This window comes from Humulus lupulus, chromosome X, assembly GCF_963169125.1.
Source record: "Humulus lupulus chromosome X, drHumLupu1.1, whole genome shotgun sequence".
NCBI classification, from domain to species: domain Eukaryota; kingdom Viridiplantae; phylum Streptophyta; class Magnoliopsida; order Rosales; family Cannabaceae; genus Humulus; species Humulus lupulus.
The window spans coordinates 205,810,669-205,827,892 of NC_084802.1; the positions used below are offsets into that span (position 1 = coordinate 205,810,669).

The 17,224-nt window shown below is 33.9% G+C and overlaps 1 protein-coding gene and 2 non-coding genes across 3 annotated transcripts; all 3 read left to right on the plus strand.

Moving 5' to 3' along the window:
• The first annotated feature begins 4,330 nt into the window (after nt 1–4,330).
• LOC133807605 (small nucleolar RNA R71) lies at nt 4,331–4,437 on the plus strand. The gene has a single exon (XR_009879508.1). It is a non-coding gene; the product is annotated as a small nucleolar RNA R71 (small nucleolar RNA).
• A 9,477-nt stretch (nt 4,438–13,914) lies between these two features.
• On the plus strand, nt 13,915–16,634 carry LOC133804507 (inactive RHOMBOID-like protein 8). Its single transcript, XM_062242661.1, has 6 exons — nt 13,915–14,281; nt 15,095–15,258; nt 15,366–15,529; nt 15,630–15,910; nt 15,999–16,125; nt 16,247–16,634. The coding sequence occupies exons 1-6, from the start codon at nt 13,974–13,976 to the stop codon at nt 16,370–16,372; spliced, it is 1,170 nt and encodes a 389-aa protein (XP_062098645.1). The 5' UTR covers nt 13,915–13,973; the 3' UTR covers nt 16,373–16,634.
• An 88-nt stretch (nt 16,635–16,722) lies between these two features.
• TRNAR-UCU (transfer RNA arginine (anticodon UCU)) lies at nt 16,723–16,795 on the plus strand. The gene has a single exon. It is a non-coding gene; the product is annotated as a tRNA-Arg (tRNA).
• Nucleotides 16,796–17,224: the final 429 nt, after the last annotated feature.

Below are 17,224 nucleotides of genomic sequence, written 5' to 3' on the forward strand. Positions count from 1 at the left end.
CCAAAAGGCTCTATGTTCTAACTCAACAGGTAAATGGCACGCCTTCCCATACACAAGTCTGTAGGGTGACATGACAATGGGTGTTTTGTACGCGGTACGATATGCCCATAATGCATCAGTGAGTCTTAAGGACCAATCTTTCCTAGTTGGATTCACAGTTTTTTCTAAAATGTGCTTAACTTCCCTATTAGACACTTCAACTTGACCACTAGTTTGTGGGTGATATGGTGTTGAGACTTTATGTGTAATGCCATATTGTTTCATCAAATGTTCAAACGGCTTATTACAAAAGTGTGTACCGTTATCACTAATTATAGCACGTGGTGAACCAAAACGGGAAAATATATTTTCTTTTAAAAACCGAAGCACAACTTTGTGGTCATTAGTGTGGCATGCAATAGCTTCAATCCATTTAGACACATAATCAACTCCAACAAGAATATAAAGATTACCAAAAGAGTTAGGAAATGGTCCCATAAAATCAATGCCCCAAACATCAAATATGTCAATAATAAGAATAGGATTTAAAGGCATCATGTTTCTTTTAGTTAAACTTCCTAACTTTTGGCAACGTTCACAAGCTTTACAATAAACATATGTATCATGAAAGATAGTAGGCCAATAAAAACCACATTGTAAAATTTTAGCAGCTGTTTTCTTACCACTAAAATGTCATCCACATGCATGATCATGACAAAAAGATATGATTTTAGATTGATCATAGTTTGGAATGCATCTTCTAATTATTTGATCAGGGCAGTATTTAAACAAGTAAGGATCATCCCAAATAAAGTTTTTCACCTCAGAATAAAATTTAGATTTATCATGTTTAGACCAATGAGATGGTATTTCTTTAGTGACCAAATAATTAACAATATCAGCATACCAAGGCAATGAAGAAATATACATCAATTGTTCATCAGGAAAAGTTTCAGTGATAGGAGTGGGATCATGTATAGTTTCAACAACTAGTCTAGATAAATGATCAGCAACAACATTTTCAGATCCTTTTTTATCACGTATTTCTAAGTCAAATTCTTGTAAAAGCAGGATCCAACGGATCAAACGAGACTTAGCATCTTTTTTTGATAAGAGATATTTTAATGCAGCATGATCAGAGTAGACAATAATTTTAGACCCTAACAGATAAGATCTAAATTTCTCTAATGCAAAAACAACAGCAAGCAATTCTTTTTCGGTTGTGGAGTAATTTAATTGAGCATCATTTAAAGTTTTGCTAGCATAGTAAATTACATGAGGTATTTTTTCAAGTCTTTGTCCTAATACAGCACCTATAGCATAATCAGAAGCATCACACATTATTTCAAAAGGTATTTTCCAATCAGGAGGTCGAATAATGGGTGCAGTAGTCAACAAATTATTTAATTTTTCAAAGGCAACATGGCAATTATTATCAAAGACAAAAGCATTTTCTTTTCCAAGTAAATGGCATAAAGGCCGAGAAATTTTGCTAAAGTCTTTTATAAATCTTCTATAAAAACCGGCATGGCCTAAGAATGATCTAATTTCTTTCACAGTTTTAGGTGGGGGAAGTTTTGAAATAAGATCAACTTTAGCTTTATCAACTTCTATTCCATCAGATGAGATTACATGACCTAAAACAATTCCTTTTTTAACCATAAAATGACATTTTTCCCAGTTAAGCACAAGGTTTTTCTCTTTGCAACGAATTAAAACAAGTGAAAGATGATGCAAACATTCATCAAAGGAAGAACCAAACACAGAAAAATCATCCATAAATACTTCAAGAAATCTTTCAACTATGTCAGAAAAAATCGAAATCATACACCTTTGAAAAGTTGCAGGTGCATTGCATAATCCAAAGGGCATGCGACGATATGCAAAAGTTCCAAAAGGGCATGTAAAAGTAGTCTTTTCTTGATCTTCTGGGGCGATGGGGATTTGGTTATATCCCGAATACCCATCAAGAAAACAATAATATGCATGGCCAGCTAATCGTTCAAGCATTTGATCAATAAAAGGCAATGGAAAATGATCTTTTCTAGTAACATTATTCAACTTTCTATAATCTATGCACACTCTCCACCCCGTTTGTACTCTAGTAGGGATTAATTCATTTTTCTCATTTTCAACAACTGTGATCCCAGACTTCTTAGGCACAACTTGAATTGGACTAACCCATTGACTATCAGAAATAGGGTAAATGATACCTACGTCTAACAATTTTATGACCTCTTCTCTAACTACTTCTTTCATATTTGGATTTAATCTTCTTTGACATTCCCGAGAGGTTTTAGCATTCTCTTCTAGATGGATTCTATGCATACATATGGATGGGCTAATTCCTTTAATGTCTCCAATGGTCCAACCTATAGCTTCTTTATGTTTTCTAAGGACATCTAACAACTTATCTTCTTGTTCTTTATCTAAAGCGGATGCTATGATAACAAGTAAAGTTTCAGATTCTCCTAGAAAAGCATATTTTAAATTTTCTGGTAAAGGTTTAAGGTCTAACTTTGGAGACTCAGAAATTGATTGAACATGATCTAAGGGTGAAAAAGGTTCAACTTTGGTTTCATTTAAGGGTATAGGTTCTACCAAAGAATTCACATCATCATTAGAGTCATCAACATGCAAGTTCATACCAAAGTATTTTTCACAAAAGTCAAGTAAGTCATTTCCATCATCTTCACATATGCTATCAATCATGTTAACTTCATGTATTTCCTCACACTCAACAGATTTAGCAACATTAAAAACATTCAATTCAACAGTCATATTTCCAAAAGATAATTTCAAAACACCATTATGACAATTTATGATTGCATTAGATGTAGCTAAGAATGGTCTACCTAAAATGATAGGAATTTGAGCATGCATATTTTCCACAGGTTGAGTATCAAGAACAATGAAGTCAACAGGAAAATAAAATTTATCAACTTTTATCAAAACATCCTCTATAATGCCTCTAGGAATTTTCACAGAACGATCGGCTAATTGAAGAGTTATAGAGGTAGGTTTTAGCTCACCAAGACCAAGTTGCTTATAAACAGAATAAGGCAATAAATTCACACTAGCACCCAAATCAAGTAAAGCTTTGTTAATAAAATGATCACCAATAATGCATGAAATTGTGGGACACCCAGGATCTTTATATTTAACAAGACTCTTATATTGAATAATGGAACTAGCTTGTTCAGTTAAAAACGCCTTTTTAGGAACATTAGTGTTTCTTTTAACAGTACAAAGATCCTTTAAAATTTTGGAATAGGCAGGAATTTGTTTAATGGCATCTAAGAAAGGGATGTTGATACTAACTTGTTTAAAAACTTCTAAGATGTCATTATATTGGCCGCATTTTTTAATTGGAAGCAATCTTTGTGGGAATGGGGCTTTTGGAATGAAAGGATGGATTGGAATTTCTTTGTTTGATGAGTCATTGAGATTAGAACTAGAAGGCTGACTCTTTTCTTTTTCTTTTTCGTTTTCAACCTCGGGTATGTAATCGGGTTTGACAATTTTCTTTCCAGACCTAAGAGTTGAAATTGATTTGACTTCTCCATTATGACTAGACTTTCCTATCTCATTTTGACCTTTTGGATTAGGGATAGGTTGACTAGGGAATGTTCCTTTTTCTCTATCAGCTAAAGCAGTGGCGAGTTGTCCTACTTGTGTCTCGAGTTTGGTAATAGATTGAGATTGATTTTGTAGGATTTGTTGGGTGGATTGCATAAATTGTTGTAAAGTATCTTCTAAGGAAGGTTTTCTTTGTTGCGGATATGATTGATTTTGTGGGGCATGAGCTTGGTTTTGTGTGTTGTATTGGTGCCCTTGATTCATTTGGGGTTGGTTTTGTCTCCATGAAAAGTTCGGATGGTTTCTCCAATTTGGATTGTAGGTGGACGAAAATGGGCTATCATTTGGTTTTCCATAAGAATGAAAAGCATTGGCCTCCTCAGAAAAGGCTTCTTGGTAGGAAGGGCATGATTGGGCATTATGGCAAGGACTAGAACATATAGAACAAACATCTTTTCTAGGTTGAATTGGAGAGTTTATAGTTTGGCTTATGGCTAAAGCTTCTACTTTTCTCGCTAATTTGTCTAAGGATGTTCTTAAGTCTAATTCTTCTTTTACTTCCTACCTTCCTCCTCTTTTTGGTGAATTGGTTGACCTAGACCTAGGATCAAAATAATTCCATTGTTGTGAATTGACAGATAAATCTTCAAGGGCGTCCCACGCCTCTTGTCCTTGAAATTTTAAAAAATTTCCAGTATGCATAGATTGAATCATTTGACGATTAGAGGGAGTCAAACCATCATAAAAATATTTTACAAGTCTCCATTTTTCAAAACCATGATGAGGACATTTTAATAATAAATCTTTAAATCTTTCCCAACATTCATAAAACTCTTCATTATCTTTTTGAAAAAACTCGGAGATTTCTCTCCTTAGACTATCAGTTTTAGACATAGGAAAAAATTTCAGTAAGAATTTATTATAAAGTTGATCCCATGTAGTTATAGATCCCGTGGGAAGGGAGTTTAACCAAGCTTTTGATTTGTCTTTTAATGAAAAAGGGAACAATCTTAGTTTGACCGACTCATCAGAAAAATTTTGAAATTTAAATGTTGAGCAAATTTCTAAGAAATCTTTGACATGCATGTAAGGATCCTCTCTATCTAACCCATAAAAAGATGGCAATAATTGAATGATTGCGGGTTTAAGCTCAAAATGAGTAGCAGAAGTAGTAGGTAAAACAATGCATGAAGGAGCATTAGATGAAATAGGTGCAAAATATTCAAGCAAAGTTTTTTCAGGCACAACATTTTCATCAACAGGATTAGCAATAGGTTCCATGATGCTCAAATTTTTGCTAACACTTTCAATTTCAAGCAAAGATAAACATCTTTTTACTAATCGTTTTTTAGAGTTACGTTCCCAATGATGCATACAATTTTAACAAATAAGGCAACAAGGATAATCTCAAACAAGCAATTTTCTGATGTGGAAGATCAGTTATAACCGCAACCACAGAGCATACTTAGAATTTTTAGAGATTTCACAACAATATAATTCTTATGGTTTACTTGTCCCCAGGCCTATTTGATTCCACTTACTCGCGCACTACTAACAACTCCCCGAGGTTAATTAGTAGAGGCGGATGGGAATTTTGTTCAAATTTCCTTTAAGCAAAAATTGCTTATGGTGAAAGGACAAGATTTAGGTTTTTTTTTTTTTTTTTTTCAAGTATTTTTCACAATTATAGAATAATATGATAAAAGGTAAAGAAAAATAAGGCAAAATTAAATAAGACTAAAATTTAGGCAAGAGTAGGGAGGCATAGCATGCCATCAACCATAACAAAATTAAGGTAAAAATTAGGAGACACAAGTGCCATCAACTAAAACATAAGATAGAAGGCTAGGAGGCAAAATTGCCATCAACTAGTAATTTGCGGAAATTAAATAAAATAAAAATTACAACAATATAAATAAAGAAAATTACAACAAATGTTAGGAGGCACAAGTGCCGTCAACTAACAAAGATATAAAAGAAATAAAATTACAACAAAATTATAACAAAATTAGGAGGCACAAGTGCCATCGACTATAAAAATTAAAAGGATAGATAGGAGGCACAAGTGCCGCCAACTAAAAAAAAAACAATAAATATAGAAATATAAGTATATATATTTTTTTTTATGGGTGGTTGAACCGTCCCAAATTTCTTTTTATAGATATATATTTTTTTAGTTTTTTTTTTTTAAGTGCGAAAATTAAAATAACTAGTAGAAGAATTACTAACCTTGAGATAATTTTCGTTTCTTTTCTCTTGCAACTCCCCGGCAACGGCGCCAAAAACTTGATGGACCCAAAACGGGTATGTTTAAATATTTATACTCGCAAGCGCACGAATCGTATTTATAGAATAGTTTTCGTGTAAGTACGAGGTCGAACCCAAAGGAGTTGTCTAAAATAAAAAAAGAAAACTATTTTAAATCAAAAGTAATAAATTCTAACCTAGTTCCAAAGATTGATGAGTTTTAATATTATGAACATAAAATAAAAGATTGAAAAATAAAGCTATTTAAAAGAATGAAAATAAACCAATAATGATTTGACAATAAGTGTTAAAAGAAAAGATTATTAAGATACTAGAATCCACAAAATGTAAGTTTAATAATATTTATTAGTATATTGATTCCCAAGTTTTGGTGATAGTTAAAATAATTTAAACTATCATTTTCCAAAAAGATTTATAATTTTAAACACAAATTTCTTATAAAAAGATAGGATTTTTCTTCACTTTTCAAAATTATAATTTCAAAGCATTTAGTGTAAATCAATCTAATGAAATAACAAATAAATCAATGAACATTATTTATAAAGCAAAACATAATATTTTTGTTCTAAGCATGGATGTGTACAATTTAATGACACACCTTACACAAAGAATATTATGTTTATGCACTAATGAAGAACAAAGTGTAAATATGTTCTAACAATCTAAAATACAAGATATTTAAGATGAAAGAAATATATGAAGAAGAAAAATCCATAGACTTTGTTGCATTACAAGGGAAATCAACATACAACATAAATATTACCTAGTTACAAGTTGCTTCATCGTGATCTTAATAATCTTATGAAAAAGATTAGAAGCACATAACTAGAGTAGAAATTGCAAAATAAATGACATACATACTTGCAAAATGCTCTTGAAAACCCAAATGGAAGAGAGAATGGTAGAGAGAAAATGAGAGAGAAAGATGGTAACCAAAACATTAAGCACCCAAAAATGGTCTTCCAAAACCCTTATTTATAGCCAAAATGACATTATTAAAATAATCAATTTAAATTAAGTAAATTGATTAAATTAATAGAAATATGGTAAATAGGGGTAAATTATAGGAGTGATGATGATTTTGGGGTAAAAGTGTGTAGACAAAAGGGTAAAAAGGTTGGCATTTTTGTCATAGGGGACAAATGAGTATGTTGATGGGCTCAAGAGGATTTTTGTGAATGCAGAGTACGGCTGGGCAGTTGGAGGCTGCTGGGGATTTTGGGCCGTGTGGTTTGGAGTTCAAGGCTTCACGTGGTTGGGCTTGGGCCGACTGCTGAGAGGAGAAAAGCCCACGGTTTGGGCTTGCTGGGTGCAGCTTCAGGCAAGAGTGAATGGCTCTCTTCAGGAGTCGCACGGCTGGAAGGGGACACAGCTGAGTGCATGAAGTGGAGGAGCTTCTTGAAGAGGCTGGGTGATGAAGGCTTCGGACAGGTGGCAAAAGGAGGAAATGCTGATGGCTGAGTGCTTTTGCTGCTGGGTGATGTAGAAGTCGAATGGAGGTAGGCTTCTTGGGCTAGGAGATGGGCCTTGGTGGTTAAGACATTTCAAGAATGCCACTTTTATCATAGATTTCCTTTAAACACAAAAAAATGCAAATTAATTTCTATAAAATAGCATAAATTAACTTCAAATAAATATTTTCAACATACAAATACATCTCATTAATTTAAAGAAAATATTAATTTAAACTTAATTTGTTTTGACACTTAAGTTGAATAAATATGCATTTATTTTTACCACTAAACACACAACAATAATTCAAATAATTAAATTACAACATATTACAATATAGTAACTATAAAAACATACAAATATATATAAAATCAAAATAAGCCCAATAAATTCAAAATTACTTTAAAATTTAATAAATCAATTAAAAACTCAAGAATTAAGCAACAATTAGCACATAAAAAGTAGTAAAATAACTCTATTTTGTAGAGTTATCAAAGCCACATGATCCCGGGGAAAATGCTACAACTCGAAAGTCATTAAGAGACCTGGGTTGGCATGGCACTGACGATGTAGATTGATAACTTTGAATATCTCAGTGAGTCATTTTGGAGAGACGTAATCTAAATTTATTGTTGTAAATCCCCTATAATAAAGGGGTATTTATTATTCAGTTATACACCCCCTGGTCTTCAGGGGACGTTTCCTTGTATATAGGAGTTACAGGCTTTTAATGCCATTAAATTTATTTACATATACAGAATAACTTCCCGAAATGTGTGGGATAGTATTCTGAAATCTCCTCTATAAATAGAGAAGTCATGTACCATTGTAAAGGACCGAAATTTTGTGATCTTGAGAGAAACTCTGGAGAATTCATTCTTGAAGAATTTCTAGAAATCATCTTAAGTTCTAATAACAAAAACTCGTGGACTAGGCAGAGTTAACTGCTGAACCACGTAAAAAATCCTGTTTGTCTTATTGTATTTTTCTAACCATAATTATTTATTGTTTTCGTGCTCTTTATTCACTGTTGACGAAAAACGGCGTCAACAACATGTTTCTCGTGCATCATATGCATCACACTTAATTATCCAGCATGCCTCAATAATTATAATATGCAAATGAGCAAGATTGCTAAGCATTCATTATGCTATCAATGTTTACATTTAAACATCCAACATGCATCATAAATAGCCATGCATATCACACATGGGGTGCAATTTTCTTACCTTCGGTCCAAGCACAGGTTACCAACAAACGAGCCATAAGAACGATCCCGATTCCAAACCTCTGGTGATAACCTAGTCACAACCACAAATGGTGATCCAATGAGTTCAAGTTCTAAAACCAATCCTTGAACCAAAACTTAGCCTCCAAGACATCAATCCTCACTAATCCGGGTAGTAGGAATGATCTCGGGGCTTAAAACCATGTTCCCGGGGTCAAAACACGCAAACGGGCTCAAAAGCCTGCCTGAGCCGCGGCCTTGGAACCTTGAGCCACGGCCCCCAGCCAACTCTGAAGCAAGGGCCGCGGCGCCCAGCAGGAACAACTCCTGCCACCAGCTTCATCGAACCAGGGCCGCGGCCCTACTTCGGGGCAGCCATTTTCCTTCATTTTTAACCTTTTAAAACCTCCCAAAAACATGTCTAAACATTCTCGAATCATCAAATCAAAGTTCCCAAACTTCCCAATGGTCCAAAACCATCAAAACCTGAAGCTCAAACGAACCAATAACTCAACGATTCACAAAATCCAATTCAAGCTTAAAACTTTTAAAAACTTAAAACTTAAAACTTGAATTACCTCCGATTGAGTTGTTTTCAACTAAATCCTCCGGCTAATAAGCTTCTAATTTTCCGTAGGATTGCTATGCCTCGATCCTCGCTTGAATCCGAGTCCTAGAACTCAAGATACCTTCGAAAACACGATCGGGAGACGAAAAGGGAACTTTTAGGGAGAGAGAACGTACAGAACGTTCTTTTTATTTCTTAAAAGGTTACTTCAAGCTTAAGTAGCTTCCAATAAAACCTAGTTCTCGGGGTCCCAAAAACACCCCCGGGGATATTATAGTCAAAACTTCCAGAATTTTCCCTTGATCTTACTAACTCCCAATTTATCACCAAATATTAATTCCCATTACCCAATAACCCGGTAATGCTCTAAATACCCCTTGACTTACTCCAAGTCAAGCTTAAATCCCGTTGTGACTTTCCCACTAGCTTACCTCCTAGGATCGTCTTGTACTGGGTAACCCTGGCATATCCAAATAATAACAAAGCACCACGCCCATTTCACATATATGCCAAAAATGCCCGAAATGGCCAAAATATGGAAATCACCCAATTAATCACAAATGGGTTCACATACATATTTAATACACCTAAACATGTATATTATCATTAAATAGCATAATAAATCAAATATGGCCCTCCCGGCCTCCTAATCAAGGTCCTAAACCTTATTAGGAAATTTGGGGCATTACAATTACTACATCATCCCATCTATTGCCATATCATGCAGTCTATCTTATGTGTTATGACACATTATCATAAATTGTAAAAAAACTAATGGAATGCCCATAAATTACTAACGTTAAAAGTTCGGGGGGAATTTAAAATATCGTGAATCATTCGGGGGCACTTTCATACAGTGGTCATAGTTCGGGGGACAAAAAAGCTATTTATTCTTATTTATTCATGTTTGATGTCCTTCTATTTATTCATAATAAATAGATTATCTCACATAATAACTAATAACTTACCACCTGTTTTCCACTATAAACGACCTTTTGAATCTACCATATTTCTATGGTTTTAATAAAACTGAATTTTTGCTTTAATTCATTCTTATTAAACTTTGTCAACGTCATTCACATGATATTGAATTTTCCAACCATTATGCTATTAATAGATAATTATCGAATAATTATAACTTCAAGCTTTCGTCAGAAATTTGAAAACTTGAGCTTTCCCATTAATGACCCAAGTTGATTTTGAATGTCCATTAATCAAATGACACTAACCCCGTCAGTTGGATAGTCAAAATTTCCAGATGGATTTAGAATTTCTATTTATTTATTAAATTCTATTTATTTCAATAAATTCTATTTATTAAATTTACAATTTCTGAATTCTTTATAATTTCATAAATAAGAATTCACCCATATCTCAGTTAGTTGTCATTAGACAATGCTCCCTCTAAAATATTTGACAAGTTTTTGTTTTTCTCAAAAACAATGTATTTTCCCTTGTAACTAAATGAATATGATCTTTATGATTAATGTTTGATTTCTCAAAACTAATCATTTAGATGATCATTTATTTTGAGTGTTACCAATATAAAATTTTTCGATACAAATTCTTATTAATGTAGTCAAAATTTGTGTATTCTTAATACAACTCAATTTATCTTCCAATTTTAAATTAAGTCTCCTCAATTGAAAATTAATTTTAGAATCATAATCCCAATATATCAACTATATCTTTATGATCTAAAATTCCAGTTAAGATCTGTTTTGAGCAAACCTTAATTCTAAGACAAATTATAACTGAAGTAATAATTCAAGCAATATTAGACTTAAAGTATAATTAATTTCTTCGTTTCTTCTACACTTTTAAAAAAAAATGTAGTCTTTTTTTTTTTTTTACGTTGAGTTGGGATTGAAGTCCATTCTCACGTACTTTGAATTCTGAATTTAAGTAATTTAAATATTAACTAATTAATATTTCTTCCTTAAATCTAATTCAATGATACTAAGTGTTACTTTACATGAACCTGGACCTGTTTTCACTGGACACGCGCCGCGGTGCTAAGGCAGTTCAGAAGAACCCCAATTCCCTTGAGTTCATGCGGGTCGCGACGCTCCAAGAACAGCGTCATGGCGCAACCTCGCGAACCCAGTTTTCCAACATTTTCCTCTGAGCTAAATCCCTCAAATTTCATCCCAAATAACAACCAAACCCATAATTCAGTTCTATACTTGTACGCCTTGAATATCTGCACACTTCGACGAACTAGAAAAGGGCCTAACTCGGTCTGCCACATGTCAACCGTCCATCCGGAGCTGTTTATTGCCATCCCCAAATTTAACCAGCCCGAGCTGGTTAATCATTTAGCTGTTCCTTGGAACCATTGTGTCAACATGGTGAGAGCCACGAGCTAGCACCACCTTAAGCTCGTAGTGCGTCAGAGGCCTGACACCCCCGAATCCTTGTAAAGTCAACCACGCAATATAAACGTGCATATCCCAAACGTCACGTGTCTATTCTATTCCTGAATTCTTGGACACGCAGTATAAACGTGCGTGTTTAGACGTCACACGCCTGATTTGGGTCATGCGGCCCATTATCCATCCTTACCTATTGATTAGACTACACTTCACTGCAAGGTTTAGGAATTAATCATCGATGTCACATAAATGATTTGATGGATGAAGAGGTCACGGGATGACCCCAATACCTACTCAGAGATCAATCTCCTATAAATACTAAAACCCTGGATAGTGCAGGGGGTTGGTTTATTCTTGTAAAACAAACACTTTGTAAGAAATAGTGAGGATATATCAATAATATCGACTGGTGGACTAAGGGGATTTTAACCTCCGAACCACCTAAAAAAGGAGTGACTATTGTTTCCTTGCAATTAATTATCACATCCTATAATACTATCATTTTCATATTACGGTTTATCAATCAGCACTAATCCATCTTATTTATTTGTATAATTATCTGTTGGCGAAAAACCGCATCAACAATACTCATATCAACACATCATAGGCAGCATATAAACCCCTAAAATCCAAGTCAAAACCTCACCAAAGCTCAAAAACCCAACCTTGAGTTCAAAACTCAAGAACACTCTAAAAGCTCAAGAAAATCATAAACTCACTTAAAGAATTAAAGAGAATTACTTACCTCCTCTGAGAATTACGACCCTAAGCTGCCTTTAAACCAATCCTAGCTCCAAACTCCTTCAATTACCAAGCCAATCTCTCAAAATTTCAAGAACTCACCCAAGTGAAAGGGAGGTAGAGGGAAAACGAGAGAAAGAGAAAGGGAGCTGAGTGTTAATCTGATTCCCTTCTGAAAGCTTCTAAGTGACTTAGCTATTACAAGGCTAGGGAAAAGACCAAAATACCCCTAGCCTTTACCTTAGTTCTCTAATGCCCTCAAGGACAAAATTGTCTTTTGCCACCATTTTCCCACTAATCTCAATTTACACCCATAATCCCAGTTTATCACCAATAAATTCCCATTACCCGATAATCCCTGGTAATGTACTAAATTACCAAAATACCCCTAGGCTCACTCCGAGCCTAGTATTTGACCACGTTGTGACTAAACCGCTAACTTACTCACTAGGATCATCTCGTGATGAGTAACCCAAATATATCTACATAATAATGTGGTATAAATCACAAAATACATATATTTACAAGTATAGCATCAACAAGTCAAAATTACGAAAATACCCTTCTAATAAGAAAGATGCCTACGTGCATATTTAATATACTTAAACATGCAAACATAGTCATATCATAATATAACTCACCTAATTCATATAATCATAAAAATGCACGCAATAAAACATACATATAATTAATCTAATTATTGTCTTCCTGGCCCCATAATCAAGACACTAAGTTTTATTAGGGAATTTGAAATATTACATTAGGTATATGTTTAAAAGACTATATTATAGTAATTAAAAAATATATTTTTTTAAGAGAAATTTTTTTCAAAGACCATAATTTTTTTTTATAAAAACATGATTTAAAAAAAAAATCATATTTTAAATGTTAGAACTTATATTATTATATGATAGTTATTTACTAATGCAATTATTCATTAAATCTTATTACGGTAGAACATTAATTTCACAAAATAAAAATAAATGGTTCATTTTGTAAGGTTTTTTTTAATCTATATTTGTTTTTCTAATACTAGTGAACATGTAAAATATTTATTATGCCCACCATAAGGACATAACATAACTCCCCCAAAAAAACTATTCTATATGTTAAAAACGCATGTTTCTCTATTTTTTTTATTTTTTTTTTATATTTTCCTAACATCATTTGAATATCATATTTTTATTAAGGGAAAGAGAAAGGAGCAAAATAAAATAAAATATAATTAATATAGAAAAAAAAAGCAAAATTAATAAAATAATTTTAAAATTGTCTCCACACGTAAAGTAATAATATTCATTAAAGAAAAAAAATGTAAATAAACTTAAATTTAGTTTCTGAGTAATCTTATATTATATTTTATTAAATAATATTATTTTTACATTTTTTTTCTTCATACTTTTACTATTTTTGGAATATGTAAAGCTATTCTAGTTGGACGATTTTTTTTCTTTTTCACTTGATTGTATTACACCCTGATTATTTTTCAATGAATTAGGCATTGCTTAAAAAAAAACAAAAACAAAAAACCTATCTCAGTTACTAAAAAAATATTATATTTTATAATAAAAAAAAATTGCATGGACTTAAACGGTTGAAATATTTCCCGCCAGTCCTAACTGTCGAATCCCTCTTCGGAGTTCGTTCAGCTGAGCTGGACCATAAAGGCGGTAACTCTCTCCATTTCAAACAGACCTGTCGTCTCTCTCTCTCTCTATTTCCTTCCCTGTATCACACTTTCTGGTTTACTTGGGGTAAGAGTGACCAACCTTTTCTTCCTTCAATGGCAGAGACTTTGATATTGGAAACCCAGATCGAAATCAAGCCTCCACCGCCGCCATTCTTCCTCGAAAACATCCAAGAACAAACGGTCGTCCTTTCCTTTTTCAAATCCTGCCATCGGAGGCGCCGGCAAGGCGACACATGGCTCATTTCCATCTTTTTGATCCTCCCCATCATCGCTTTCCTGGTCACAATGTTCCTCAATGACTGTTGGCGAAAATCCCATGGAGACTGCGTTGTTAAGCCCTTGGGCAGGTTCTCGTTTCAGCCGCTCTCCGAGAATCCCTTTCTTGGTCCTTCGGCTTCCACGTACGGTGACCAGTTTTTTCCTTTTTCTCATTTTGATTTTGGAGATTTTGTATCTTATTCCAAGTGGGTTTTGAGTTTGGTCAATGAATCTTTGGGAAATTGTTTTTGTTTTGCGTAAGTTTTGATGGGTTTCCTCTGTTTGGTTCGCCGGACAATGAAAAGAGAAGAAATTTCCCCACTTATCCAGTGAAGATTTTGTATCTGATTCCATCTGTTTGGTTCATGGGAAAACATGGAGAGAGGAGAAACGGGAAACCTTGTGATAAAAATACTCTGGTGATTCTTGTTTCTTGGGGGTACAGTTGTGCTCTTCTGATTCCTCTCTTGATTAAAGTAAATCATGTTTTAATTTCTGGTGATTCTTGAACCGAAAACTTAACTGTTTATTTTACTAGAATTTTTATTGCTAGCACATATGCCATAAATCTTTAATTTCTTGTAGTTCATTAGCAGAGAAATAACTGTGCTTACTTCTGTTTGGACTTGATCAAGAGTTCTATGTAATCTTTTGATGAGGAGACAAGAATATTTATCTGCTTTTGTTTGGACTTTTATTTAAATCTAGTGTTTTTATGCATTATTTAATATGAATACTTTAGATTTTTCTCAATTTAACACATTCATTGTTGAATCGCTTAGAATCGTTTTTTTTCTTTCTTTTCTGCAGTGTTTCCAAGATTATTTCTGAATTTTGGTCATTGCAAAGCTATCTTTTTTCGGTCACTCTTTTTTTGTGTCTGTTTATGGTTATGCCTAGCAGGCATAAACTTCTATTTTCCACCATGTGTGATTTAATTTTTAGTGAAATTGCAGGCTAGGTGAGGTGGGGGCTCTTCGACGCACATTTTTTATTGAACATCGGCAAAATTGGCGCTTCTTCGCCTTTCAATGTCTACACGCCGGCTTGATCCACCTTGTCATCAATCTCGGCAGTGTTGTCTTTGTAGGGATTCACTTGGAGCGGGAGTTCGGTCCATGTAAGTCTTCTGTGCCTAGTTCTCTTTACTTTGTATGATCAATTAGCAAAAATCTTCGAATGACTTTTAGGCCATGTATATGACATTATTTTTTTTTCTTTCGGCAGTAATGGTTGGGATAATCTATCTACTTTCATCCTTCTCTGGGACATTGATGGCCGCGCTCTTTGTTCAAAACAAGCCTGCTGTTGGTTCATCTGGACCTCTGTATGGATTACTTGGTGCTGCGCTTTCTGAGCTGGTTTGGAACTGGAGAATGTATATCGACAAGGTTTTTAAATCTGCCCTTTTCTCCTCTACAGCTGATTATTATATTTCCACAGTGTTCTGAATTAGAATGCATACTGATTGGTTTTGTTTAATGTGATCAGTTTACAGCTTTGGCATCACTTTTCTTGGTCTGCATGATCAATCTAGCTCTTGGTTTGCTTCCATATGTAGACAACTTTTCAAGCCTTGGTGGTTTTATAGCTGGAATCCTACTTGGATCAGTACTTTTATGCAGCTCTCAGATCGAACAAAACCCTCAAAATAACGGAAAAGGAGCACTGTTTGAGCATAGTGAAAACAAAAGCTTTACAAAACTGAGGTTAAAGCAGAAGCTGGACATGTCAATTCTCAGAACTCTCACTCTTGCTCTCTTTTGTGTCATGTGAGTACCTTTGAGTTTTGACCGGTCATTTTGGTTTATAAAATAACAAGACCCTTATGAGAGAAAGGCTTTCTTTCTAATAATGCAGATGTACTGGATGTCTAGTAGCTCTTTTACGTGGCATTGACATGAACGACTACTGCAACTGGTGTCGATATATTGACTGTGTTCCTACGAAAAGATGGAGCTGCGAAGACAGAGTAATTTCTTGTGAGGTAAAAATAATAATGGTATTAGATTATTGTTATGTTGTTGAAAATAGTTTATTTATTATTATACGAGGAGAAAGGAGAAGTTAAAGAGTGAAACTTTTTATCTTTTTATGATGCATTGCAGACCATGGTGAGCAAGGCAGAGTTGACTTTGACTTGCTTGAGTAATGGGAAGTTCAAGGTTTTTCCTTACACCAACATTTCAAGACCGAGGGTTAATGATATTTGCAGTGAGATCTGCGGATATTGATGATGGTTCTACTAATCATGTAATAGGGTCAATATTCGTTGATGGCTATTACTACTAATACCAATACTATACCACGTAGTATGTAGTACCATTTTTTGGTTTTTCCAGTTTAAACTTGTGGCCTTTTCTGTAGGGTCTCCTAGTTGGATATCAGTGCAACTTGATAAAACATAAAAGCATGACTAAAGACTTTTATTCTGCTTTTTCCCATGTACATCGATTTTGATGATTAAACTTCACCAATTCTCTTGTCGTTTGAGAAAAAAGCAGTTGTCGTTTCTCATTGAAATGAAGATTGCACACAAATTTTAGTTGAGTAAATAACATCAAAGAATCACACCAAGCGCAAAGCGCCCGTGGCCTAATGGATAAGGCGTCTGACTTCTAATCAGGCGATTGTGGGTTCGAGTCCCACCGGGCGTGCAATTTTGTATTTTTATTTTATTTTTTGATAATCCTAGAAAATTGATGTTACGGATTTTTTTTTTAATTTTTGATATATAGAAAAGGTTTTATAAAATAAAATAAAAAGTGAAAAAGCAATGTGTTTAACTATTCAATAACAGGAGAGATAATATACAAAATGTGTTAAGTTTAGTATTAACAAAACCTTTTCTTTTAACATGAATGTGTTAACCTTTTGTTTCGTTAACTATGTTTTTGTGTGTAGATTATTCGGAGAAAAAGGTTACTTGAAATGAATAAATAAAAATGACTTGGGGGAATAAACATAAGAAGGATTTTGGAATGAGGGTTTTCCATTAAAGCTTCTGCCTTTCCTTGGATGAGAGTTTCTCCAATAGTGATAGGATTGGTTAAATACATAATGTGAATGATTGTATGCAAAGTGGT